At 36.2% G+C, this 27789-nt stretch overlaps 1 protein-coding gene across 1 annotated transcript in view; it reads right to left on the bottom strand.

Moving 5' to 3' along the window:
- CUNH11orf53 (chromosome unknown C11orf53 homolog) overlaps positions 1–27789 on the bottom strand; it is a 55550-nt gene that overhangs the window by 19502 nt on the left and 8259 nt on the right. The window contains exon 2 of the mRNA XM_033764317.1: positions 25973–26082. Coding sequence (XP_033620208.1) covers positions 25973–26082 — 110 coding nt within the window. The remainder of the gene's footprint in view (positions 1–25972; positions 26083–27789) is intronic.

Raw genomic sequence — 27789 nt, 5'->3', positions numbered from 1 at the left:
CGGTGCCACTGCCTTCTTTGCAAGCGCAAGGTACCGAGTTCGATCCCTGGTTCAAAAAAAATGCAGAGAGAAATAGATGTCTTAGTTAATATGACAAGTGTGTAGTAGAATTAGGGGAATTCTCATTGGTGTCAAATTTTCAATGGTGACTAAACTATTACAAGCCTTATTACTTTTGCAAAGTTTGAAATAGGTTTTGACTCATAGACTGCTTATCTGAGTTACATATTTAATCATAAAAGAAAAATACTCCATAATGAGTAGCAACTATACTTATAAGCATCTATTATCTGCCAAGTGTTTTATATAATGTTATCCTAGTAGAAAGTAGATATCATTACTTCAGTATTATAAAGGAAGAAACCGAGTATCAGAGAAGTAACATACCCAAAATTATACATTTTGTAAATTAGAGAAATAGCATTAAAACCCAAGATTCCCAAATTTAGTTTCCTTTGATTCCTTAAAGCTCTAAGCAGGTTCTGGAAACTATTCCCTCAAATCACAAATGTTTATTGTCATCCCTGCTGTGAAAGCCATCATGTTAAGTTTTGCAGGTGCTCAAAATATGCAATCAATTCCTTAGATTAGGAGCTAGTTAGGGAGATAAGCCATCTGTAGTTGATTAAATACGGCAACAATTTCTTTACATCTTCATCAGGAAGTGGAGTCTATCTCTCTGTCTTTGAATTTAGGATGATTTTATGACTGCATTGACCAAAAGAGTGTAGATGAAGTGATATGTAAGTTTCAGAGTCTAGGCTTGGAAGGATTTGCAGGTTTTACCTTTGCCTGCTGGGAATGCTGCCCTTTGACCTCCTCATAAGGAAGGTGGTCCAATCTCCTACAGGCTGAGACTACAAGGAAGTAAACTGAGGTGCTCCTGGGAGAGTCTGTAGTAAGAACTACTAGGGAGGTCATTCTGGACCTTCCTTCCTAGCAGAGATTCCAGCTAAATGCAACTATATGAAGTAGCCCCGAGGAAACATCAGAGGAACTTTGGAGCAACATGTGAAAGTGTAAGAAATAATCCTTTTAAACGACTAAGATCCAGGTGATTTCTTATGCAGCAAGTATGTAATACAGACAGGCCCAGGAAAAGGTAGCTTGTGATGTGGAACAATATGCATCTTGTGTCTACTTATGTGGTTCACCCCTAAAACTGGAAGTCATAAAAAGGGGAAAACTGGTGTGCTGAGGATTTGAGTTAGGTGCTGAAGGCTGAGAGAATGCAGGGAGGAGAAAGGAAATTTCCAGTGTGAGGAATTTTGTGAACCAAACACAAGGAGGGAAAACACAACTTTCCTTCAAAGAATAATAAGCGAGTTATTTTTCTGGGAGCAGAAATTTCACTTTGCTGGTTAAATAAAAATATATCGTGTGACTACTATGCTCCTGGATTTTAATAATTTTCAGTACTCCAAAGAAGAATGACGCATGGATTTTGTTTTAGACAGTTTACAGGTTCATAGAGAAAATAATTACACAAATATAGGTAATTAGTGCCATAATTAAAATAAGAATTAAGGTTCAGAGCATTAGCATTTCCTGATAGCTCCTTCCTGGCAGACTCTGTGTCAGGCACTTTATGCATCTCGTATAATTTGTAGTGCCAGTATCTGTGTGCTTTATGTACTCTGCAGTGTGCTAAATAATTTACATATATTAGCTGATTAAATAATCACCATTAATCAACATAATAGGTTGTTATGTTATTAATTCTAGTTTATAGATCGGAAAACTGATAGATACTCTAAATAATGTGTCCAAGATGATAAAGCTAGAAATTGACATGGCCTAGATTCTAACCTGGATGTCCTCTAACCATGGTTAGGTGCAGGTAGAGGGATGGGGACAAGCTGAGTAGGAGTCGGGGAGTTTTACTGCCTTGGGAAAATTTGATCAAACACATCATAATATATAGGTGATAGCCGAGTCCAATTTTGAAGGATAAAAGAAAATCAGTAAGCAGATAGGATAAGGGTGTCGTCACTGTGTAGAAAACCAAAGGCTTGAATATATGAAGATGGGAAATTTGAAGAGAAGCTAGAGAATGACGCAGCAGCATGGACGTAAAGGGCTTTCTGAGATGTGCTAAGGAGTTTGGTCTCTGTGTGTCAGTGGGCAGTGGATCTTAGGAAGTTGCTTGGCAGTGTCGACACAGCCAAAGTGGTGTTCTAGGAAACCAAGTCTGATGTTGAAATGGTGGGCTTGAAATTGGTGGTGAGGCAAGTGGACAGTTGAATATGAATAGAGACCCATTCATGAAGGGCTGATGGGATTGCGTAAGCAAATGTTGTAGGTGGCATCCTATCCATCCTCATTTAGCATCTTTTTACGATGATGTGTTAGCAAGGGCTGATACATACCCACAGGTGCTGAGGGCTGCTTGCCAGCTCTCCTGAGCCCTATACAATTCCCAGGGCTCTCTCCCTCTTTTTTTCCATTATTGACCACCCTTCTGATGCCTGTGTGTACTGAAGGGCTGGCAAGTCTCTCTTTAACTGCCTTATTTACATTTACATAGAGCGGTAAAAAAGAAACCCTATATTCTTCTGTGACTTAATTTAATAGTTCATTATATAGGTCCAATTCTAAGGCCAATAAGAATTTTTAATTGAGGAAGGGATATTGAAACAAATACCCTCAAAACCACTTACCTTGTGTTGATGAAGCCTAGGTTATAGGGAACTTGCCTCACAAGGAAAGAGCTCACCAGGCTTTATGTACCTATCTCCACTACCATCAGACTGCTCAACAGTAGGGTATACGTTATTCACATAAAAGGATTAAGTGATTTGCTTAAGGCCTTTAAATGTATAGAAGTAAAATGAAGACTAAAACCTACGTTCAAATTCTTTTCCAGGGAAGATAATTTACCATGAAAGTACTGATTTATGAATTTTTGTAGTAGTGTATGTACCTATTTAACATACATTTTGATGTTCACTGGCTTGATGCAACAATTTAATTTCTCTCTAATAAGTTGTTAATGCTATTTGTATTTATATATCTAAGTTAGAACAGGAGTTGAGGTACACTTTTGTCAGGACAGAATCTGCAGAGCTGTAGGTCTGCCAGATGGGCTTGCCATGGCTGTTTTGCTGCAAAGTTTTGATTATTTTTGCAAGCTGCTTGACAAAATTCACCACCAGGAATTACTTTAAATTTCATGACATTAAAAAAAATTATAGAGCCAATAGAACAGCTGAAAAAATAAATTGCTTGCAAAGGGTTGGCCTTTATTATTATTTTTAAAATGTCTGCAATTGTGAAGAAGCAGGTGGTTGGGTGGGGTACACAGAAAGCCCTGGAAACATGGTTCAGTTTTCTAAACAGGGCAGGACAATGGGCTAATTAAAGTCAGACCATGGGCTGTTTAGAAAGAAAGCCTTATAAAATAAAGCATTCACTCGTATGAACACCAAGGATATAGTAGCTCCATATTCAAACACTGGCTTTTGAGTTTATAAGGCATTGCCTACTCAGAAAATGTTTCTTTCTTTTTTGATTTTTTTCTGTGCTCTTAAAGGGGGTTAGTTGGCAATATTAACAGGCAATATGCAAAGCACTGTGCCACCAGAATGAGCAAAAGTTCTGGGGGACACATTCAGAGGCTAGACACTGATTATCAGTAACCTTGCAAAAATTACAAGCAATAAAGGATTCTTCTGCTAACAATTAAAAAGTAGCAAAGGAAAATGAGATTTATTATTAAAGAAAAGTTGCAGTTTTCCTAGGCACTTTAATAATCAAGTACGAAGAACAGGTATTTCCAAAACTATAAGAAAAAATAAAAGTTATATACAAAAAATAAGGAAATATATGACAATAGCAAAGGAAGAAGACACATATTAGGCCATGTGATGATCATATTCAATGTCCAGGCAAACATGCCAATCTTGCTAAAGCCAGAAAACATTGTAAGATGAGTTCAGTTTATGGGAGTTGCAGAGATAAAAATAATTTTTATGGCAAATTATAGAAAATCAGAAAATAGCATGAACATTTGCTGTAATAGATGTGATGCTGAGTTTTTTTGCATTCAGATATCTGCAGAGCCAGGGGTGCCTCAGTCCAAAACTTACCCGTTCTCAACCTCTGATTCAATATACCATGTATGTGCAGCTATGTTCTTAATCAGACAGTACAGACATGGCTATGATTTCTTCATTGAATTTATGTTTTGCCAACTACCTAATTTTAAGACATGGGTAGTAAGTTTGGAACTTACATTCTGCTGTTCCTCTTTTGGCTCCTTTACTGTTGTTTAGCACCACCATTAGAACACCAAGGAGAAATAGAACAGTGTAGGGCCTGGGATTTAGCTCAGTGGTTCCACCGCCTGCCTCACAAGCACAAGGTCTCGAGATCAATGCTCCGGTACCAAAGAAAAGAAATAGAACAGTGTATAAACCAGTGGTGGTGACCTATGCCATGCATGCTGCAGCAGGCTGTTTATATCATTGAAAATTTAAAAGGAAGCCTATCACTGGACTATAAACTGTCTACATTTTAGCAGATTTAGGGGTGTATATCTTGGCTAAAGTTAGATTTCTATGTTTGGAAACTCTTCTGTCCATTTTTAGCATGGAATATAGAGGAAGCAAGAGCATTGATGGTATCCCTTCCCCCATTTTCCCCATATTTCCATAGGAAGGTAAAGGCATAAGGAAATTACTTTCTACTTTTCCTACTGGCTATATTTATTAAGAATGTGAGTAAGGTACTTTTGTGCACTTATGAGAAAATTCTGAACACCATGAGTGTTAGGAAATATTGAAGGGATGGGTCATTAGAGATGGTCAACAAACTGAGTGGGAAACTGTGCTTACTGGGTTCATGAATCTTTGCACCCTCAAAAGGGTGTTGATTTGGCCCTTATCTTCTCAAGTGGGTGAAATGACCCATGACTTCCAGTTCCAAGAGTGAGCCACTAGATATCAGTTCCAGATTAAAATAAGGGTTACACTTTAATCACAATACCTAATAGGGAAGTAAGCTTTAGTCAAGAAGAGAAATCAGATTGCCCATCAATTGAAGACTGGATAAAGAAGATGTGGTTTTTCTATAAAAAGTACTACTCAGCCATAAAGAATTAGAAACTAGATTCATTCATAGGAAAATGGATGCATATTGAGGCCACACTCTTAAGTGAAATAAATAAGACACACATGTGAATACTGAATAGTTTCTCTGGTGTGAAAAACTGAAAGTATAAATAAGATCCAACTTGTATAACTGACAATGCGAAATAGGAAGAAAAGGGTTAAAGGTGGTGAAGGGTAGGGGAAAGGAAATAAGGGAAAAGAAAAAATGTGATAAAAGGAAAAAATGGAAACAAAGTCTTTGTAAATAGGGGAGGGTGGGGGGGGGTGAAGGGAGGGCAGGGGTATGGGGAAAAAATGAGAACCAAGACTTGTCATGTGGTAAAGATACAAGATCCCAATGATAAATGTAACTGTACTTTATACCTAAAAAGTAGCAATACATTCAATGAAAAAAAAAAAAAAAAGAAGAGAAATCAGAGAGTAATGGGTCATGTGAGGTAGCCTACTGGTCTCCAGAGAACTGGAATCTTTTGCAAGGTTGGTGTTATGAGGTGATTTTGTGCCAGGAACTGTTACACAGAGAAGACCAGGGTTATGGAGAGACCCATGAGATCAGGGGGCTAGGAGGAGTGGGAATGTTAAAGATAGACTATATTCGAACAACACTTTCTGAGACATAACTAGAGAAGGCTCTAGAAGGAAATGAGAAACGTTGTAGGTCTAGTTTCTCTGAAGATACTTGGGAATCATAGGAAGGGAAGGTACTAGTTCTGGTTTGGGCTGGCCATACATCCCCTGAACAGTCTGCAGACACTGAAAGAAAAGGCATAAATGGAGCCCAGCATGATGTATGAAGTGTGAGGGTGGTGTGAAGGATGAGCAGGAGGATCTGAAACAAAGCAATTACTCCAAAAAGCCATCCTTCCTTGCTGTGGAAATATAACAAAGGGACTATATCAGATAAAAGGAAGATTTTAGAGTTAAATCTGGGCTCTACTGATTTCTATCTAATTGTATTTTCCATGTCTGAAATATAGATATGAGGGCCATTTCTTGAGGCTTTTGTACTCTTGTAAATAAATGAGGTATATTTTAAAGCAGAGAAAGGAAAATATTTATAAACTCATTTGAGAGCCCAGTAGTAAATGACAGACGTTATTATTGTTTTTATTACCATCATCATCATCATCTCTTAGTTATCCTAGAGAGAAGTGATGGAAGGGGACTGACCCAGGGTTGAACGTCAACTCAGCTGTACCACCCTTGGCAGTCGTTGTTCAGATATTAAAGGGAATGGCAGGGCACTTGTGCCATGTAATCAGCATTCTGGTGCTTTATATTTTTCTGTTCTTTATTTTCCTTGCAAACTCAACTTGTAAAACTCTGATTTTTAAACTAGAGTTTAGTTAGTTAAACTATAGAAAAATCAAACTAGGAAAGTTCCTGGAGAAACTAGTTAGTTAACTAGAGTTAAACTAGAAACAACTTTTTCTTAGAGTAAAAAAGGGGTTCAGCTTGGCCTTACAGGTTGAGGGTTGGGTGCCCATGACTGGACCATTATTTGAATTCTGAAAAAAAATCTATTGAGTCAGGAAGAATAGCTGTACCCAAGAGGGAAACGAGGGACACTGTGAGCCCTGACTTCTTCCCATCTGCACCACTCACAAGACCCTTTTACAGTGAGGAAATACAGGCTTAAGACATATCATTATTTGTTAGGTCAGTAAGTTGGTAGGAAATCTTAATCAAAAGCTTAGGAATTTAATTTCCTTCTTCCTGCCTTTTTAAGCTCGATGTTTCATAAAATGGTAGTTTATGATGGGTAAATATAAATCCTGGTTTGTTATTCAAGACCAGCTAAGACTTTGAATACTTAGGACCACAGAGTAGGAGCAGCTGAAGCTATCTTCATGAAATGCACCAATTTAGAAATTTAGCTCTGGCCACCTTGTCTCAGGGAACAAAGAGTGACACTGCTAGATAAGTTCAAAATGAAGGCTTCTGCTCCCATGTTGGTTGCAGCATTATTCGTGATTGTCAAGATATGGACAACTGAGGTGTCCATTAATGGATGAATGGGTAAAGAAGAGTATGACATACTCATAATGAATATTATTCAGCCGTAAAAAAGATTGTTATGTTAAGCAAAATAAGTCAGGCACAGAAAAACAAACATCACATGTTGAAGCTCATGACTGAAACTAGAAAAACTGAGAATAGAATAATGATTTCCAGAGGCTAACAAGGCTTAGAGGAAAAGAGAGGGGAGAAAATGGTCAACAGATGTAGCATACAATTGGTCAGGAGAAACAACTTCTAAAGTTCTATAGCACAGTAGAATAACTATGATTAACAACATTTAATTTTATTTCAAAATAGCTAGTGAAAATGTATTCTGAATGTTCTGAACAAAGGTAATGATAAATATTTGAGGTGATGTATATGCCAATTACCTTGATCTAATCATTACATATTATATACACATTGTATATTTGTATTGAGATCTCACACATAACCCAAAAATATATATAATTATTGTGCATCAATTAAAAACTAAAAACTTCAAAACCCTGAAACATAAAAATTAAGGTTGCTAGCTCTTGCTTCCATCTTTTTTTGTTTCATTCACACATAGTGAATCCATTTTTCTGATCCACAAAGTATACTCATGACTTGATGTATTTATATCACATTAGAGTCCAGAGTAATGAGGACAGGACCTTCTGACTTCTAAGGCTATATTCAGAGCTCCTCACAATCTAGTGCATGTCTTCCTCAGTGCACTATACCTTTGCTGTGGTATTTACCAGGTGCCACCATGTGCTATAAAAAAACCCATGAAAACTGCCATTTGCTAAACACTTGCAACACACCATGTGTTGTATCAGGTGCCTTGCAGAGATTACCTGATTTTATTCTCTTGACACCTCCAGTTACATAGAAGGAAACAGAAGCCAGGGTAACTAGATTACTGTCATATGCCAGGTCTGTCTGGCTCTGCAATGCAGGCTCCTAACCATTTGACCACTGCCACTGTTGCTGAGCAAGAGGATCCAGAAGGAACAAATAGAAATAGCAAGACATTAGCTAAGTGGGGGAAAGATTTAAGAAAACAAGAGTTATGGTGAAATGCAGTAAATATCTTAGCTGAAAAACATTCTGGGGGCTCTTGGAGCAGAGGGAAGTGTCTGGGAGACATTCCAGGCCAGCCCCAAGCTGCATTTGGAAGGGCTGTGTACCAGGTCCTCTCAGCCTTCTCTTTCACTTCTTCACTCTGCAGACAAAGTTGATTTGCCCACCACGTGTGACAGACAGAAATATCCTCTTCCCCCTGGCCTTTGCCCTCCCTGTGTTCTGCTTGCACTCACCCCATTCTCTGCTCATCTGAGTTGTCCTCTTCCTTCAAAGCTCAGCTCAAGGCACGCCCTCTTCTACGGAGTCTTTTTCCGCTCACTCTGGTCATGATTTGCTCACTCTCCTCTAACTTCAACAGTGTTTATGATGGTTACCATGACTCTTTCAGTCCTTGGAGTGAAGCCATCTTGATATTTTAATATTTCACATATTTTTCCTTCTCCCACAAATGAACTGTACGTTTCCTTAGAGAGGGGATTTCTTACATAGTGCTGAATCCTAACCAGCATTATTCGTTGTATACAGTAAGTACTGTATCTAATAACTCCTTCATTGATTGAGCACCTGTTATGTGCCCAGACCTTGGCAATGTTAAATATAACTTTTATGATAAACATTCAAGTCGCAATTATCATCCTTTAACAGCAGAGTTAGGTAAGTTTACCAGCAGCACAGTTGGTGAATGGCGAGGCTGGGATATGAATTTAGTTCATGTGGATTCAGAGCCCAAACCCTTTACCATGATATGCTTCCTATGTCTTAAGAGGCTAGACTTCAGTAGACCTCTGTGCTAGAGGCTCAGACGGTGGAGTGATTGGAAACGTCAGCTCAAAGATGCCTCAAATTGAGCACAAGCAAGTTCTCAGAGGTTCAGATCTGTTTAACAACCTACACAGTGAGATGGCATATTTGAAATAGAGTATAAACAACAAAAATCAAGAGGACAAGGGACTGGGATAAACTTTTTAAACTAGGAGTTTTAAAACTGAAAAACCGAGTTGCAGTTCCAAAGGTGAAAGTAGCAGGTACACATAATAAACAAGTCTAGAGGTCTAATGCACAACATGAAGTTACAATTCATAAAATTGTATAATATCAGGGGTATTTGCTAAATAAGTACATTTTTTGTTGCTCTTGTCATGAAAAATATCTATGTGAAATTCCATATTCATTTGCTGCACTATTGTAACTATTTTATTATTTATATGTATCCTATAATATCAAGCTATAAACCTCAAATATGCATGATAAAATTTATTTTAAAAATGAATGCTGAGATGAGAAGAATCTTAGTGATGTAGCCTTATTCTGTATTTTTGATAAGGACACTGAGCCCCAGAGAGAAGGAGAAAACTGCCCAAGTCCACTGAAGGCCACAATGAGGGGTTCACTAATACACTTTCCAAAGTTTCAGGGAAGTCAAACAAACTTGGAGATGACATGATATGCAGTTTCCAACTGTGTAATTTTTTAAAAAAATACTTCACAAGAAATCCAAATGCAAATCACAGAACTGGATTGGCAATGTGTATACTTAGTGGTAACTGAAGTGTACACATGACTGGTAAAGCAAAGTCAGCAGCTGGATATATAACTAAACAAACTTCTAACCAGAAGGGCCTTGAAGAGTATTGCTAGGAACCTAGCTAGCCAGTGTACATCTGTTCCACAGTTAAGAGTTTGCTTACCTCTCAGGGAAGATCAAACACTCTCAAGGACTCTGTGCCATAAACATACTATGTAGTTCCATTTACCTTCTGTTCCTTCAGATTTTTCCTTCAAACATGTGCTACTGTCGTACTTCTTTCCATTACTTACAATGTTTTTACTCCATAACTAATTAGGACAAATTATTAACTAAGAACTCCAGTTTATAATATGGACTTGCCCTATACAAGGTGTGATAAAAACATATGATGGGGTTTTAACTTTTAAAAATTGTCACAGTATTTCTGTTTTAATATTTAGATCTTCCATCCATTTCAATTTTAGTTTAGTGCATGGTGAGAGATATGGGTCTAGTTTTAATCTTCAGAAAGTTGAAACTCAATTTTTCCAGCACCATTTATTAAGAGGCTGTCTTTCCTCCAGTGAGGGTGTTTGGCTGTTTTGCCAAAGATGAGGTTGCTGAATGTGTTTCGGTGTTTGGAATTGTTCCTGCATCCTCTAATCTGTTCCACTGATCATCAGGTCTGTTTCTTTGCTGGTACCATGCTGTTTTTTTAAAAATTACAGCTTTGTAATAGTTTCATGTTGGGGATTGTGATACCCCTCCCTTGTCTTTGTTGCCTAGAATTGCTTTTGCTATTTTAGGTTTCTTCTGGTTCCGAATGAATTTTTGGATTGTTTTCTCTAGTTCTGTGAAATATGCTGTTGGAATTTCAACCAGGATTGCATTGAATATATATGTAGCAGTTTTGGAAGTATGGCCATTTCCACTATATTGATTCTTCATACCCAGGAACAAGGAATGTCTTTTTATTTTCTGATATCCTCTTCAATCTTTTCTCATAGTGCTGTAGTTTTCAGAGTAGAGGTCTTTTGCTTCCTTTGTTAGATTTCTAGATATTTCTTTTTTTATGCTATTATGAAAGTTGTTTCTCCATTTTCTCTCTCAGAGAGTCTGTTGTTTATGTACAGGAAGGCTACAGATTTTTGAGTGTTGATCTTGTATCCAGCAACTTTACTGAATTTGGTTATTAAGTCTAGAAGACTTTTGTGGAGTTCTTGGGTCTTCTATATAGAGTATCATGTCATCTGCAAATAATGACAGTTTAATTTCTTCACTGCCTATATTTATTACTTTTAGTTCTTTCTCTTTTCTGATTGCTGTGGCTAATGTTTCCAGAACTATATTGAGCAGGAGTAGTGATAATGGACATCATTGTCTTTTCCTGATTTTATTGTGAAAGATGTCAGTTTTTTACCATCTAGTATGGCATCAGCTGTTGGGTTTTGTATATGGCTTTTGTTAGGTTGAGATAAAGGCCATCTATTCCAATTTTCTGTAGGTTTTTTAAAATCATGAATAGGCACTGGATTTGTCAAACACTTTTTCTGAATATATTGTGATATATGTGCACTTATGTTTATAGTGGCACAGTTTGTAATAGCTAAATCTCAAGAGAGCCTAAATGCCCATCACTGGTGACTGGATAAAGAAGATGTGGGTTTAAAAAAATATATATATATATAATGGAGTATTAGCCATAAAGAACAATAAACTAGAGACATTTGTAGCTAAATGGATGCACCTTGAAGCCATACTCTTAAGTGAAATAAATAGAACACACATGTGTAAATACGGAATCCTTTCTCTGGTGTGAGAAACTGAAAGTGTAAATGAGGACCAAAATGTATAATAGATAATATGAAGTAGGAAGGAAAGGCCCAAAGGGGAAGGGGAAGTAGGGGAAAGGAAAGAAGGGAAAGGAAAAAATATGAAGGAAAGAATGGAAACAAAATTTTTTGTAAATAGGGAGGGGTGCAGGGGAGGGAGGGAGGCAAGAGGTATGGGGAAGATGCAAGAACCAAGATATATCATGTAAGGTACAAATTCCCAATGATGAATATGAGCGTAATGTATACTTAAATGTACCAAAAATCTTAATGAATAAAAAGATTACAGTAAAAGGCACATTGTCATTAATTCCTCTCAAAATATTTCCCCTTTCCTTGACACTCACTTATTCCATCATTCTTGACATGTCTGAAACTGTTCCAGAAGTCCTCCTTTGTGAGTGTCTTTAATTGCACTGTTGTGGCTGTTTCAGAGTTCTGAATCAATTCAAATCATTTGCCTTTTGTGGTTATTTTGACTTTAGAGGAGAGTCAGAAGTCACATGGTGCTAAACCCATTAGAATAAGGTAAATGAAGACACACTGTAATGCTTTTAAAAGCCTGCCTACCCATTGGATGACCCTTGGCAGCAGCATTCATTATTTCTATATACATATCATAGTATATCATTATATATATTATATCTCTATATCTATCTATCTATCTATCTATCTATCTATCTATCTATCTATCTATCTATCTATCTATAATACTTCATAAAGACAGGAAAGAGGACTCCCAGAATTGCTTGATGGCAAGAATGATGGAATAAATATGTTTAAAGCAAGGGGAGTATTTTGAGAGGGATTAATGGCGAAGTGTCCTTTACTATAATAATTTTTTAAAAACTTTGAACATTCCCTATTTTTTTTGGCATGTTCATATATGTTCTTGACATAGAGACTAAAGTAGCCAATTTAAATGTAAGGGTTGTGGAAAATGTAGAAAGAGAAACTAATCACAAGAAATTATGATTTGAGAACAAACATTTGAGGTTGGCATGAAAGAATAACATCATGTGGAAATAGTTCAATTTTTCTCTGTAACTATATAATCTGTGTAAGTCAAGGCTAATATAATGCAAAAATTTCCTACCTGGGGTGTTTCTCCTCAACATTTACCACAGTTTAGGCTTTCCAAACATTTTCTTTTTCCTCATGTTTAACTGAAGGAAATTTTATTTCTGTTTTGCTGTTATCACTGAGTGTAGCATTTTGATGCATGAGCAGAGTAGGAGAGCTATGTCCATAAATTTAAAAAAAATAGATTTGATTGTCAGATCCTTGTTCCACATACTACATGGCACTCCTCCATTCTCCCATACAATGTGAATTCCAAACTGATCCCCATTTCCTACTCAGCAAGTTTTAAAATTTCCCCCTCATGCCAGATGTTGTATATTCAATGATTTAAAATGAATCTTTATGATACATTAAGAAAAACTTGTTTAGAAAGCTAAATAGCATGAAAAGTGTTCACTAAATTTCAAAACAAAACTGAAAAATTGTCACTATTAGGCCTATTGCTTCTTTTTTTCCTATAGATAAGTTTATTGAGTTTTGTGACGTTTAAAATTTCAATAGTTAGCTTTTAGGAAATCCACTGAAATTTGTAATTAAAAACTGCAGCAATCAGAAATTTAATTTTTCTTTGGTCCTAGGTATTGTTGAGTGGCTCATATTTATTTATTCTGGCAGAAGATCTACTCATTATTAAGAGTAACAGAAAAATTTGAAAAAGGGAAAAGAAAGGCCATGATTAAAAAAAATAAATATACACAGTAGTAGTTGCAAATCCATAGGATTATGGATAAAAATGTACAGAAGTGAATTTAATTTCCAATGTTTGGCAAAAAAGTCTTTTTATCCAAGATTTTTATTTCTCTTTTTTCTACTATGTTTCATACTATCAAAAACAGTTGTTCTTCAGGGATATTGGGAAAAGATGGATCCACAAGGCTTGTATGAAATTGTTAGTCTTGTCACAGAGAAGAACACCGGTTTGGGCATCATAGTTACTTGCTGAAGCATAGTTTTCCAAAGGTATATAGTTTTCAAAATTGTGTGCATTACTTTCCTAGAACTTCTGTAACAAAGTATCACAAACAGGGTGTTTTAATACCATCAAAATGTATTTTTTCATAATTCTGGAGGCCAGAAATCCAACATCAAGTTGTTGGTAGGGTTGTGCATGCTCTGTCCTCTAGGAGAAATCTGCTCTCTGTTTTTTCCAAATTTTAGGGGCTACTGGGATTCCTCAATTTGTACCCTCATCTTTCCAAGATCTGCAGACGTGGCACTTTACCTGTTCCTATTTTCCTTCATGCATATCTCTTTCAAAATTCCCCCTTGCAAGGGTACATGTAATTATACTGAGTGCCCATCCTGACTTATATCTAGGCCACAGGTCTTCTCTCAAAGTTTTTAAATTAATCACATATTTTGTCATATAATGCAACATTCACAGGTCTCTGGGATTTTACATAGGATCTTTAGGGATTTATGTTTTGGCCTAGCATGACCTGCCTATTGGTTATGCTGTCAGCTGAAGATTTTGGATACATATCACGGATGACTTCTCTCTCTGAAATATCTGACTCACTTTCTCACTGCACTGGTATGAGAAAGAGGAGATATCTCAATATTGATGATATAATCAGAATTCCATGAATATCCACTGGTAGCATGATGCTCCATAATTTCTGCTCATTGCGTTACATTTCTAACAGGGCCATAAATAGGACTTATGGCTGGATGGATATGAAATCTTTCTTGAGATTTGCACATATCCTAGAATACTAGGTGAGAGGATGAAACATGAGCAAGCAGACAATAAAATCAATCCAACACCTGAAGTCCAAATAACTCCATATTGGGATGTTATGCACTTAAAAGATCACTGAAGTTAAGATGAGAATTAGGCACTAGCATTGAGATGATGCTGGGTGACAGGATGGAAATGTGAATGAAGGGTGAGTTCCTACCACCTATGCACTTAATGCCTGAGAGTCACTACAATGGTTAGAGCTGGTTTGTAGCTTTCTAGTCCTACTTCTTTCTACATGCTACTTGTATATTTTATACCTCCTTTTATTTTCTTATTTGTATGTGTCAGAGATTACTCTAGTCTGTTATGGGATATGGAATACAGAATTAATAGTCAAAAGACCTAGTACCTGCTAACTTTGCAGCTTGGAAACAATCTCTTCCCTCATCTCAACTTTTTCATCTGTGAAGTGTGAAATTGTGTAAATATTAATCTCATGGGAGAGTGTGTCTGTGAAGTGAGATAATAAATAAAGAAATGTACCTTAAATTGTCCTTACATAAATGTCACAGTTTTTCATAGAACATGGCTATACTGCCCCATCTTTTTAGCTTTCTATCTAGCACATGGTTGTATTGTCTTGTATTTTTAAAAAATGTGAAAAGACTTTTCCTTTCCATTAGATTATTTGGTGTTTAATAGCACAGACTATGGGCCCTGAGTTTTTTTGTATCCACTTCTCAATCTCTAGGCCAACAGCAGTAGCTCAGCAGGTTCTTATCTAGGCAGAGATAAGACTGTGATATTTGGAGGTTTGGATACTTGCTCTTGGCTTAGTGGTAAAGTTTGTAAACAGTGAAGTTTACATCACTCCTGGGAATCACCCTAGGGGCTTGTAAAAAATGACCACTCCCTAGTCCCAACCCACTTTCCCAATAATTTGTATTTTAAAATGAAATCAAACAATATGGATTATCATGAATTGTGTTAATGTTTTATCACTAAAAAACTAAAAACTTTAAGGGCTGGGGATTTAGCTCAGTGGTTCTGCTGCCTGCCTTGCAAGCACAAGGTCCCAGTTCAATCCTAGGTACTAAAAACAAAACAAAACAAAGAGTATCTTACTAAAAAACTTTAAAACAGAATAGAAAATGCAAAAATCTGTGACTTGATATAACAGGTTTTAAGTCATATTAGGTAAATTTTTTGGGTTTTTTTTTCCTCTGTTAAGTTTATTAGTACATTTAAAGCAAACAATACAGTTACATTTATCATTGGGATCTTGTAGTCTTACATGATATGTCTTGATTCTTATTTTTTCCCCATTCCCATGTTCTCCCTTTACCCCCTTCACCCTTCCCTGTTTACAAAGACTTTGTTTCAATTTTTTCCTTTTTTCACATTTTTTCTTTTCCCATTTAGGTAAATTTTTAAAGAAAAAACTTATTTGGATGTACAGTGTGCCTGCTTGTATCTTACATAACATGTCTTTTTATGGAACTTTTTATCCTTTGTCTTGGTATTGAGGGCATCTGATGCACACTGGGCTGATGACCATGTCGGCTCCTTAACCAAAAGTATTACCCTATGTACATTTCTTATCTTCCCTATTCAGTGTGCCTGAAACTTCTATCAAGTGTGATAACATTGTTCCCTTTTCTGCAGCTGTAGTTGTGGCCAAGTAATTTACATAATTTCCTTTTAAAACTGTGGTTCATTTTGAGCTGTCCTTCCCCCACCACACCCCTCTTCCAGCCTCTGCTACCTCAAAAACCCTGGTCTAAGGTTTAAGTAATTAGGTTAAAATGAAATCATCTATTTACTAGAGGACATCATTGGTAAGTTGGCCTTATTTCGCTTGTCCTTTCCTACTGGAAGAAATCAAATAATAGACACCGACCTGGATTACTGTGGTCTGAACCTAGATCATGGAGGACTTTAATCCTTGAGCAAATGAGTCCCTCCCCACTTTTATTTTTTGGTACTGGGAATTGAATTCTGCGCTTGTAAGGCAGGCAGTGGAACCACTGAGCTAAATCCCTGGCCCAGCAAATGAGCCCTTAATGGTGATTACAGCATGACTTGCCTTGATCCAATGTCAAGGTTGTAAGCCCTATTGCTGATATGGACTCTAAGATTGCTCTGATATCCCTAGATTTGGACTGTTAATCAAATATAATTGGGCCAATTAATGATTTGTACACTTGTACTCTTACTATAGGGTCTAGGTTATTGTCATTCCAGGTCATCCCAACTGAAATTCTCAACTCAGGGGTCCATTTCTGTTTCCTGTTGGGGTAATAGTATTATTAAATGGGTTAATAAATTAAAGCTCTGTAAGGGTCTTACTGTCTTTACATTATCCCCACCTCTTGACAGGGAGGTCAATTTCTCTGATTGGAGGCAAGAAACAATTAAATTCTTCAGCCCTTCATCCAAGTCCCTGTTTAAGGGACAAGTGTTTCTGCTGCCTTCACACAGTCGGGACACCATGGCCTTTAAAATGTCGACCCTGGGAGGTTATTAACTGTCACTGGGCAGGTGCTGTCTCAGATCCTTGCAATGCTGAAGGTGATGTTTCTGGTAAACAGTCAGGATTTATGTTTCCAGAGTTCCTTTTGCTTCTTTTACTCTTTCCTTTTGCACTCCTGTGTTGGATTAACAATTGCACTAATAAAAGTTTTGTTAATTAGGTTACTTTATTCAATTATTAACTATCAGTAGATACCCAGTATGATATAGGCTAGTGCTTGGAGAGTTTATTTGTTATAGGTAATATGAACATTCATTCTGTTATTAATGGATTAGTGCAGTTGGTAATTGTGAGATTAGAGTAATTGTTGGCATTAAGATAATATTGTGGAGCTTGTGCCCTTCCTTAATTGATGGCTGATCTTGGGCCATTTGTGAATTTGATTTGTTCTTTGTTTAAGGTTGTTTCTTATTTCTATAGAACTGACCCTCTATTAATTAACAATGAGATTTACCTTAAGATTTACTTTCTTTAGGAAAATTTAAGGTTCCTATCTGGAAAACCAGCTATCAGTAGGCTTGATTGACTTTTCACCTCTACCTCTAGATCTTCCTACTATTGTACCACATAGATAGGTTTCCTTAAATAGATGTCTGGGAGTAGCTCAGGTTTCCTCAAATAGCTCTCCAGGAGTAGCTCATCTGGATTTAGGGTTTTTAGGTAAAGATCCCTTTGCAAAGTAATTTCTTAATAACTTCTCATGCAAAAGGTAATAGGATTAATTGATGTTCATTTGTACTATAAATTGTGTCTTTTTTCTTCTTGTAGTACTTTATAGTATCTTAAGAAATTTCTGTCTATTGCACATTTTTGTTTTAGGTAAGCATTTTGGTTTATAAGGCTGAATTGTTTAAAATGTTTGGAATATGAGCTAGTTTTGCTTTAAAGTTATTATGGTGAAATCTTCCAGTTGTAAGTTAGATGCTTCAGTTAAGCTATACTTTGGTTTATCCAAGTATGCTTTCCAGTATGCTTGCCTTGTTTTCACTTATCTCCTATCATACCAGTAGTTAAATAAATTATATATTTTTTTTGTATTGGGGGTCAAACTTGCACCTTGTGCTTGTGAGGCAGGCAGTGGAAACAATGAGCTAAATCCCCAGCCCAAATTACATGTTTTAATTATTTAAAATTTGGGGAGGTGATAGGCAGTGCGTGCATGCTTCATGGCCTTGTTCAGTTAAATTCTCTGTTCTTAATTTAATGCTAAATCTTCTTTGGGCCTTTAGACTTCATAAAGGCTATTGTGAAGAAGATTTTCTATGTTAGAAAATGTAGCCCATTTTTTTCCCATTTGATAGACTATATACCTTGGCCTAACATTTTTAGGTTTAATTTTGTTTCTTGTTAAGGTTTGCTGAAAATGGTGGTATATAGGTTGTATTAGCAAAGAGTGGTGAGGTTTATCAGGATTTATAAATTATATAACAGTCTCCTATAGAGAGATATAAGCACTGCAAAGTTCTTTGAGTTTTAAGCTATTGCTAGTAGTACTCTGGCAAAGAATTTTGTTATAAATTGCTTATAATTAGGGCTAAGCATAGTGGAGCATCTAATCCTAGATTGAGTCTTAGCTGTTATGTATTCAGATACATTAAGGTTACTTTTGTATGTGATTTATTTTATCTGTAGTTTTTTTGTAACAGGTAAAATTTAGTTTTATTGTCTTTTATTTTCTAAAACACTTCTTACACTGGTATTTATTAATTTGGGCTAATTGTATGTCCATGGTTTCTAGCATGAACTTTACCAAATGTAATTCATAGTAATGATTGGTCAAACCTTCAATCATTGCTTAATTTTTATCATTGCTGTTTCCCATGGTGGGGTGGTTGAGCAAGGTATTATGAGCTACTTTGGAGTGTGTGTAATTCCAGCTCCTTTTTATTGGTAGGATCTAGAGGGCATTCTCACTGGGATGTGGATACTTTAATGTGTAATTCTGCTAATAATTAATAAAAAAGACAAGACGAAACTTTTCTGTTCCTAGAATTACTTGACCTGTTCTGGGCATTTTCATTGCCTTGTTTTATAAATAAGTTACATCATCTTTAATAGGGATGTAGAATATAATTTAGTAGTTAAAGAGCATAAATGATTTATAGGATAGTTTTAGTATATGTCTATTTTGCAAGTACCAAGCATTGGGTTAGTTGCTAGTAGTATAAGGAGATTAAATTAGTTAGATTAATATATTAGAATTAGTTTCAGTTGGTGTTTGCTGATAAACTTTTGTTGGCTTAGTTGTGTTAATTTAGGTTAAATAGTTTTAATTGACTACTGAAAAGTCAGTGAATAAAAATTAAACTATATAAAAAGAAATATTTTGGAGTAGTTTCTGATAAATTATTTTGATTAATGAATTATGTTTAAACTATGTCTTGTTTAATGATTAGTTCTTAGTTATTATACTGTGTACCTACCTCTTGTTTTGGGGTTTGGCAAGGATAACTGCTGGGAATGCTACATATTTTATTTAAATTGGGTATGGTATGTAATTGATTGAATTATTAAGGAACAAGTGTAGGGGAGCTTTTGGCATCTGTACATGCATGTGTGCATGTATTGTGTGTGTGCATATGTGCTCACATATGCTCATGTGTAGTTTGGTGTTATGTCTATCAAGCATGTACTGTTAGCACACTGGATGTTAGAATTAGAGCCAAGAACATTAAAGTTCAGCTACAATTTAATTGACTGAGACCATGACTAGATGGCTATGCTAAATCACAGCATCCCCCCCAAATTAAAAATACGAAATACATGATGCCACAATTATGTACAATCACTGGCTGATTAGTCATTAAAACGTTGAGATGTCTTATTTAAGGGGAACAAGTGGGTGATCTTAATTACATGGCCCTGAAGTAAGAATTAGATGCCAGATGTAGTTGCAGGATAGTAACCCACCTGGAGGGAGAAGAAGGGGAACCTGTCTAATGGGCTGTTCATTTCATGGAGGATGGTAGATTAAAGGACCCAAACTGGTAGATGATAACCATACTGACAAGGACTTTTTATGATTATAAGATGCTAATGTATGATAAATAGATATATATCTTTTGTAATATTAACAGTTTAATTAGACTCCTTCTCCCCTCCCTCTCTCCTTCCCCCTCTGTTTCTCCCTCTCCCTCTGCTTTCTTCCCTCTCCCTCTCTCTAGACCAGGCTTAGAATAATATTTTCTAAGAGATGCTCCACATGCTTCTGAGCAGTTACTATGAGAAACCCTGAATGAGGAGCGCAAGTCTTTCAGATTTCTATCAACTAAGCTCCATTTGTTGAACTAGAAGAGAAAAGGTAGTTTAAAAGAAAAGACAGCAGTAAATGTACAAAAGTAGGTGTTTTTGGATGAGGAAATTGAAAATCAAATGTGGAGTCGACTTGGAAACAGCCTGATTGCCCATCAGTTGGAGAATGAATAAAGAAGATGTGGTTTTTCTATAAAATGGAATACTACTCAGCCATAAAGAATGAGAAACTATAGGCTGCCGCCATCTCCAGTGCCAGGAGGGTCTGCTTGGCCACCCTCTCCCCTGTGGGTGCGTCTGCTGCCATCTTCAGCACCAGGAGGGCCTGCTGGGCTGCTCCCTCCCCTGCTGGTGCTGCCTCCATCTTCAGTGCCAGGAAGGTAGCTGCACAGGTGCCTCTGAACTGCCCTGCACACACTTTCAGATCTCCTGATTGTGCTAATCTTTAGACCTACTCTGTAGAGGCTGAGGTGGTCATAAAGGGTAATTTCCATTGCTACCAACTTTGAACATCTTTAAAGAAGGGGTGGGGGAAACCTGTGGTAGAACTGAGTGGAGTTCAACCCTTCAGGAGGCCAGGGAACTCAATCTGGGCCTTGCAGCCTGAGGTCAATCTGCATTGTGGGGTTCTACCACCAGCTAGCTGAGATCAGAGGACTTGGTTCTGCACATGGCAGTGCATCTTGTATATTATGACAGCAGTGATATACTCTGAAAGAGGCCCTTCAAACTCATTGTTTTTCTTTCTTTTGTTTTCATTCCACTCTGCAAATTCTTTTTTTTTCTGTCCTCTTTCTCCAACTGTCTCTTGCTCCACCATATTATCCCTCATCTCCCTTTTTGTTTCTGCTCCTGTCCTAACTCAGATTTCTTCTTTTATTATTTTTTTCTCTTTTCTTTATGTTCTTTTCTTATGTCATTCTACCTCAGTCAAGGGTTATTATACTTGTATTCTGTTTATCCCTTTTGAATTTAACAGTTTCCTGACAATTGTCTGGTCTTTCTACATCTTCTGGCTTCATGTGAAACCTTCTCTAATTCTTTTACTTATCTACTCCTCTCATCCTAACTCTGTCTTAAGCCCCCATCCTAAATGGTAAATATCCTTATTGAAAAGTTTATTCACTGCAAATGTATTTTGGACTGCTTCTTGATTTTAATTTAATTCACATGGGTTTAAGGTGATAGACTGATGACTACCACAAGTGGTCAATTTGCAAGTTGTGCTTGATCATATTGTGGTGCTGATTGTATCAATTAGGATAAAGGATTGTGATTGATTCAATGCACTGTTTTCTTTGGTATTATGAAAATGAGAATGTCTATGAGTCATTAGAGACCCATGGGCTGAAGCCCAACTATATCAGGAAGATTTCAGTAATAACCTAAAGGTTAAACTAGGGACAACCCAACAACAATAGTAAAAATGAGAAAATGCTTAAGCAAGATACAGGGACAGATTTCCAGTTCACCAATGGCAAACAGTGGGGCAAATGAGGATGAAAAGTCTGACAGTGAACCATCAGGACACCCTGAACTCAAAGCACAGGAAGTAACAAACAGATCAATCAGGCTCTAGAGAAATTTAAAACAGAAGTAATTTCCCAGATAATCATAGAGATGATGAGCAAAATGAAAGTTATATTTCGAGACTCTAGAACAGAAACTGAGAGGAAAATAGATGAGCTCAGGACCACGAAAGAAGCCACGAAGGCCCAGCATAAGAAAGAATTGGAAACAATAAATGCCCAATATAAGAAAGAAATGGAAGCCATAGGGCAGATTCAAGCAGATATCCAGGAGATTAAAAACTCCATTGAGAGTGTTCACAACAGAATAGAAGAATCCAAAGAGAGAATCTCAGATATAGAAGGTAAAATTGCAGTCAGTGACCATGAAAAGAGAGGTCTCTTAAAAACAGTAGGGGATCATGAGAAGTTGATCCAATAACTCTTAGATGATGCAAAGAAGAATAACATAAGACTGATAGGAATCCATAAAGTAGCAGGAGAAAATGCAAATGACTTAAAAAAGTTGTTCACAGAATTAATTATAGAAAACTTTCCAAACAGAGGGGAAAAATTTGACATACAGGTAATTGAAGTATATAGGACTCCAACTAGCTGTGATAAAAAAAAACTATACCTAGATATATAATAATCAAGATCCCAGAAACCTAACAGAAGAACAAAATACTACAAGCAGTAAGAGAAAAGAAACAAATCACATGCAAAGGAAAGTCCATCAGAATCACAGCAGACTTTATAACACAAACCCTTCGGTTAAGGAAAGCCTGGAATGACACATTTCAAGTACTAAAAGAAAACAACCTCCAACCTAGACTGATGTATCCTGCAAAACTTTCTTTAAAAATGGATGGGGAAATAAGATGCTTCCATAACAAAGAATACCTGAGAAACTTCATGAATACCAAACCAGCACTACAAGGAATTCTAAACAATATCCTAGAAAAAGACAATGAAAGTAACAGCACAATGAGGCCCAACACAGCAAATCAAATAGGTAAGGTAAGAAACTAAAAGGAGAAGGCAAAAAAAAAAACCAAAACCAAAACAAAACAAAACACATGACAATAATAAGTTAGTACACATCAGTTATAACCATCAATATCAATGGCCTCAATTCACTAATCAAGAGAAATAGACTGGCAGAATGGATTAAGAAGCAAAATCCAATAATAAGTTGTATACAAGACACACCTAATGCAAAAAGAAGCCCATAGACTGCAAGTGAAAGGACGGAAAACTTCTCCATGCAACAGGAGTCCAGAAAAAAGCAGGGGTAGCAATCTTATTGCAGACAAAGTAAATTTCAAACCTAAACTGATTAAAAGAGACAAAGAAGGCCACTACATCCTTGTGAAGGGAACAGTTCAAGAGGAAAGGATAGCAAATAATTCATTTTCAATCTATTGAGTATGTTAGAAAGCACATGCACTCCTTTTCTCTTTTCTTTTTTCTTTTTCTTTCCCTGGTGCTGGGGATTAAACTCAGCATATTGCTCTGGCTAGGTAGGTGCAGCACTACTGAGCTAAATCTCAGGCTTTACATTTCATATTTTAAAAATTTATCAACACATTGATCTTTTTCTTTATATGTTCTATGAAATTGATGAGTTATTTTGGTTCTCATTTTCTTTGCTTTTTTATTTGAGAATTTATGAAACCTGTATATCTGAGTAGTATGAAAAGTATTAAGGTCCATCTGTCATTCTGCTGTTTCATCTCTGCCTTCTGCAAACTTCCTTTTCTGTCACTACAACTTGTTTGGTTGGAAATTTGTTAAGACAGATTTTGTTATGTTATCAATATATCTTTGTACCTATTTTCTACTGATAATATTAATTTTTAAGTAGATTTTATCATAACTATACTTAAATTGATGGATAATAAATCATTAATATCATTCAGTATCTGGTACATATTACAAATTCTCCAACTGCCTCAAAGATAATATTTGTTTTTCTCAAATCACACAAATCACAAACATTGCACACATCACTGCACTGTTTTATTATACCAAAGTATATATTGTATTGTAGAAAATATGCATTGTGTATATGTGTTGGGGGTATGTTTACATATATGTATGCACTATTAAATGAGAAACATGTCATGAATGTGGTAGGTTTTTGCACATTTGGCATATTGATAGTTTCTCTGGCAACCTTATGATTTTTATAAATTAGATGCATGATTTAATTCATAGTCATTTGGGAAGAATATTACATATGTATTGGTGTTAAATTCTATCATTGTGCTTATAAAAAATATAAGAAAAATAAGTATGGGATATAATAAGAAAAAGAAAAACCTGTTCTTAAAAATGTGAACTCTTTTAGTTGTTTTTGGATTTCAAATATAAGTATATTTCCTTTCTGTGGAAAGTTTTGTTAGAAAATGTAAGTGATACAATCAACAAGCATATGATATTTATCAAATTAATAAAACCAAGAGTTTATAAATCATAAAATTTTGAGGACAGTTTCTCAACTATAATATATAACTTTGTTTTATTTGTAAATATAATATTTCAAAAATATTATATGAAAAGAAAAAAGAACATATAATGTTTGAAGATCACATCAAACTAATAATGTATTTGGATTATCAGTCTGTGTTGCATAAATTTTTGTTTATTTCATATCCTTTTTTGCTTTTATATATATGTATATTTGAAATTTTTATTTAGTATCTTCATTTCTTGTTGTCATGTATGTTTCCAATCTTTAATTAAAAAATAAAATTCATCTATAAAAAAAGAATGAGAAACTACAGTCATTCATAGGAAAATGGATGCATATTGAGTCCACACTCAAGTGAAATAAATAAGATACACATGTATAAATACAGAGTAGTTTCTCTGGTGTGAAAAACTAAAAGTGCAAATAAGATCCAAACTGTATAACTGACAATGTGAAATAGGAAGAAAAGGGCTAAAGGTGTAGGGAAAGTGGGAAGGGTAGGGGAAAGGAAATAAGAGAAAAGAAAAAATATGAGAAAATGAAAAATGGAAACAAAGTCTTTGTAAATAGGTGAGGGTAGAGGGGGTGAAGGGAGGGCAAGGGTATGGGGAAAAAATGAGAACCAAGATCTGTCATGTAAAGGTACAAGATTCCAATAATGAATGCAACTGTACTGAATACTTTAAAAGTACTAATAAACTCAATGAAAAAAAAAATGTGGAGTTGATTCACTTGAAATGTCCCAGGAGTTTGCTTTTGGGACAGCATTGAATGTGGTGCCTGCAGTCTTAGCCCACGTGCTGTAGGATCTGTACCCTTGTGCTTAGATATCAGACCTTGCACTGGGCACTGCATATGACTGGGCTGTTTATTCCTGGTCATCAGCAGATGCTCCTCAGGTGCCCACAAATCCTGTTGTTATATTTTATGTAGTAGAACAGGTGATTATTTACTGATCTTGATAGCCAAACACTATTGCCATTCTCAATTCATTTTTGAAGATCTGGGTATAACTTGAACATTTTAGGAACAGAGTAGAGCTATTTATGAAAGCATAGATTGCAGATAGAGGTTTTGAACTCAAGACACCTCCTACTAGGATATTAGCCTGATTTTGTATGTTGCAGAGATGATTTTTTTCTAAGTTATCTTTATTGGATTTAGACTACTAGGTTGATAAAGGTCAGCATTATTCCCACAAATTGAGCCTTTGCTAATTCATGACCAGGGGAAGTAGAAACATCACGACACATCATCTTTTTATTGCCTCCAGTTGAAGAACCAGTCAGTGAGGTTACAAAGCTTTTGAAACATTATTAGTAGCTAACAAATGTGCCAAAATGTTAATAACAGAAATTTTTATATTGTAGAGAACCCTGGAGGTCATTTTGACTAACTCATTTCATACTGGTTCTGCAGAAATCACTTGACTTTCCTAGGGTGACACAGCTGGCTCCTGGAAGGACCACAGCTCCCTCTCTCTCTCTCCCTTCCACTCTACCAGGCTCCTTAGGAGGAGAGCCAGCATGCAGTGACTATGATTTACATGACAGACAGCGATGAAGGAACACACATTCTGTTTCTAAGGCTATATACTTAATAGCCTACAAAGACACAAAAACTCTATGAAAAAGGACACAAAAACCATGTAAAATAGGATGAGGAAGGCAATCCAAGTGCAAAAGCACAAAGATTGGCACAATATATCAGTGGGTGTGCTCTTCAGGGACAGGTTACTGATCACAAGCCGAAAGGAACAGTTTAACGCAATTCTATAATGTGTTCCAGTTAAAAGAGGGCTTTTTGTCTTGGGAATATCAGACCCAATTTGTGGATAAAGGAAATGAGGAGATTAACCTTGCCAGAGCACTTGGCCTGTAATACTTCAGAATGTTTTAAATTAGGACTTACATTAAGTCTTGAGTTAGTTGTCTGCCTGGATCGTTTTTCTGCCAGAAGGTCTTTGACTGTGTGCTTCACTCTCACACCTTGGTACACTCGTTTGCTGTAGTCTCCTGGGACTTAAGCAAATGGAATAGTTATAATCTCACACAGATGGGGTAATTAGGTCAGTCTCCCAAAGGACTGATTCCAAAACTGGTATTTGTGATGTCATTTTCTTGTCAGAAGGAGAGAAGTCTTAAAGTGGCTTCAATAGTCCTATCTCCTTGCCCTTGTTAGAAACTCATCCAAGCTCCGCTTCTACATAGTAACTTTTCAAAATGCCCTCTTTTTTCCCTTCTGACTTGTCAAAGTTTACTCCATCAAGATTTACAATGTATGATTTAATCACAAGATAAAGGGATTGGATACAGTTTGGAACAATAATTGCTTTTTACTACATGAAGTAGGAGTTAGATTTACATGATTCAGATTAACAAGAGGCAGTATTCCTGCCCTGTCATATTAGTACCTGTGTGAGGGAGCAGATCACCTGGATTGTTTTAAGAAGACTATGTTCCTAGAACATTTGTCTGTTTATTGCACTAAACAAATATGTTTTGGTTTTAAAAGTGTGGTAATTGGACATGAAGAGTTAAGCTTTGAAATTAGGCCAAGGGGAAAGGAGGAGTTCTTTATTCATTTAAAAAATATTTTTTGAGCACTTACAAGAGATATTATAGTGCTTGGCAATTTGTATCCATTATTTCACCTGAACAATTTTATAGATAAGGATACTGAGAACAGCAGCTAAGTTATTTGAGAAGGTCTTATAAGCTGCTAATAAGCAACAGAGCAGGGGGTCCAGACTCAGATCAGTTTGTAACATTAACAACTAGAAAAATTTGCTATTTTCTCCAAGTAGTGGGATATATAGGTGTAGAGAAAAACATTTCCCCAAGGTTCTAAAATTTATCAACGTTCCTACCAGGGGTTGTGAGCTCATTGTTACTGAGGATGGTAAGCAATGAATGGAGAACCTTTGGTTTGGACTATTCTATTTCCAACAAACCTTTTGTTTAAAAGCATTTAAGCACTGAATTAATGGCTGAATGAGATGCATTATAACATATATCTTCCTTTTATTTTATCAGTATGTATGTAGTACATAATTTTACTTACATTCCTTGTTGAAAGTTGGTGTGTGAGCATAACACATCTTAATTCCTTCTTTCATCCCCTTTCCCTTCCACTTACCTCTTGACCCTCTTGCTTTTTTGTTTTGAATTGCACATGTTGGCAGTACATAATGTTGACTTTCCTTGTTGGGATCAATACATGTACAGAACACATCCCAATTCCCTCTTTCATCCCTCCCTCTCCTTTCTCTTCCCCTCTCTCTACCTCTTGATTCACGTTCCCTTTGAGAAAGATCTACTTGCCTACTTCCTATTATATATCTTCCATTTTGCACTCTATTTAACATTGAAATTGTTGTTTGTAGTGGATTGGATGGCTTCAAGCCACTTTAACTGAAGTATTGCTGGCTTACTAACGAATTCTGCTTGAACAGAATTTGGCATCAATGTGATGGCAGAATACACTAATATATGTGTGCATGTGTGAGGCACATAGCTGAAATATTCTCTGAATTTGTGTATAGTCTAGGATACTGTTGACATATAAATCAAATTGTGTTGTGAAAAAAATTTTAAAAGGAAGAAACAAAAACTACAACCAGAGGCAGGGTGGTGCACTGGGTAGAAATCCCATTGGGCTTAAAGTCAGAGTGAGCATAGCTACACATCAATCATTGTCATAGGAAACTCACAATCTCTCAGTTTTTC

This window comes from Fukomys damarensis, unplaced genomic scaffold (genome assembly GCF_012274545.1).
Source record: "Fukomys damarensis isolate Sample0158 unplaced genomic scaffold, DMR_v1.0_HiC HiC_scaffold_16, whole genome shotgun sequence".
Lineage (NCBI taxonomy): Eukaryota > Metazoa > Chordata > Mammalia > Rodentia > Bathyergidae > Fukomys > Fukomys damarensis.
The sequence above is the reverse complement of the archived record's forward strand: the minus strand, read 5'-3'. Positions and strand labels throughout refer to the sequence as shown.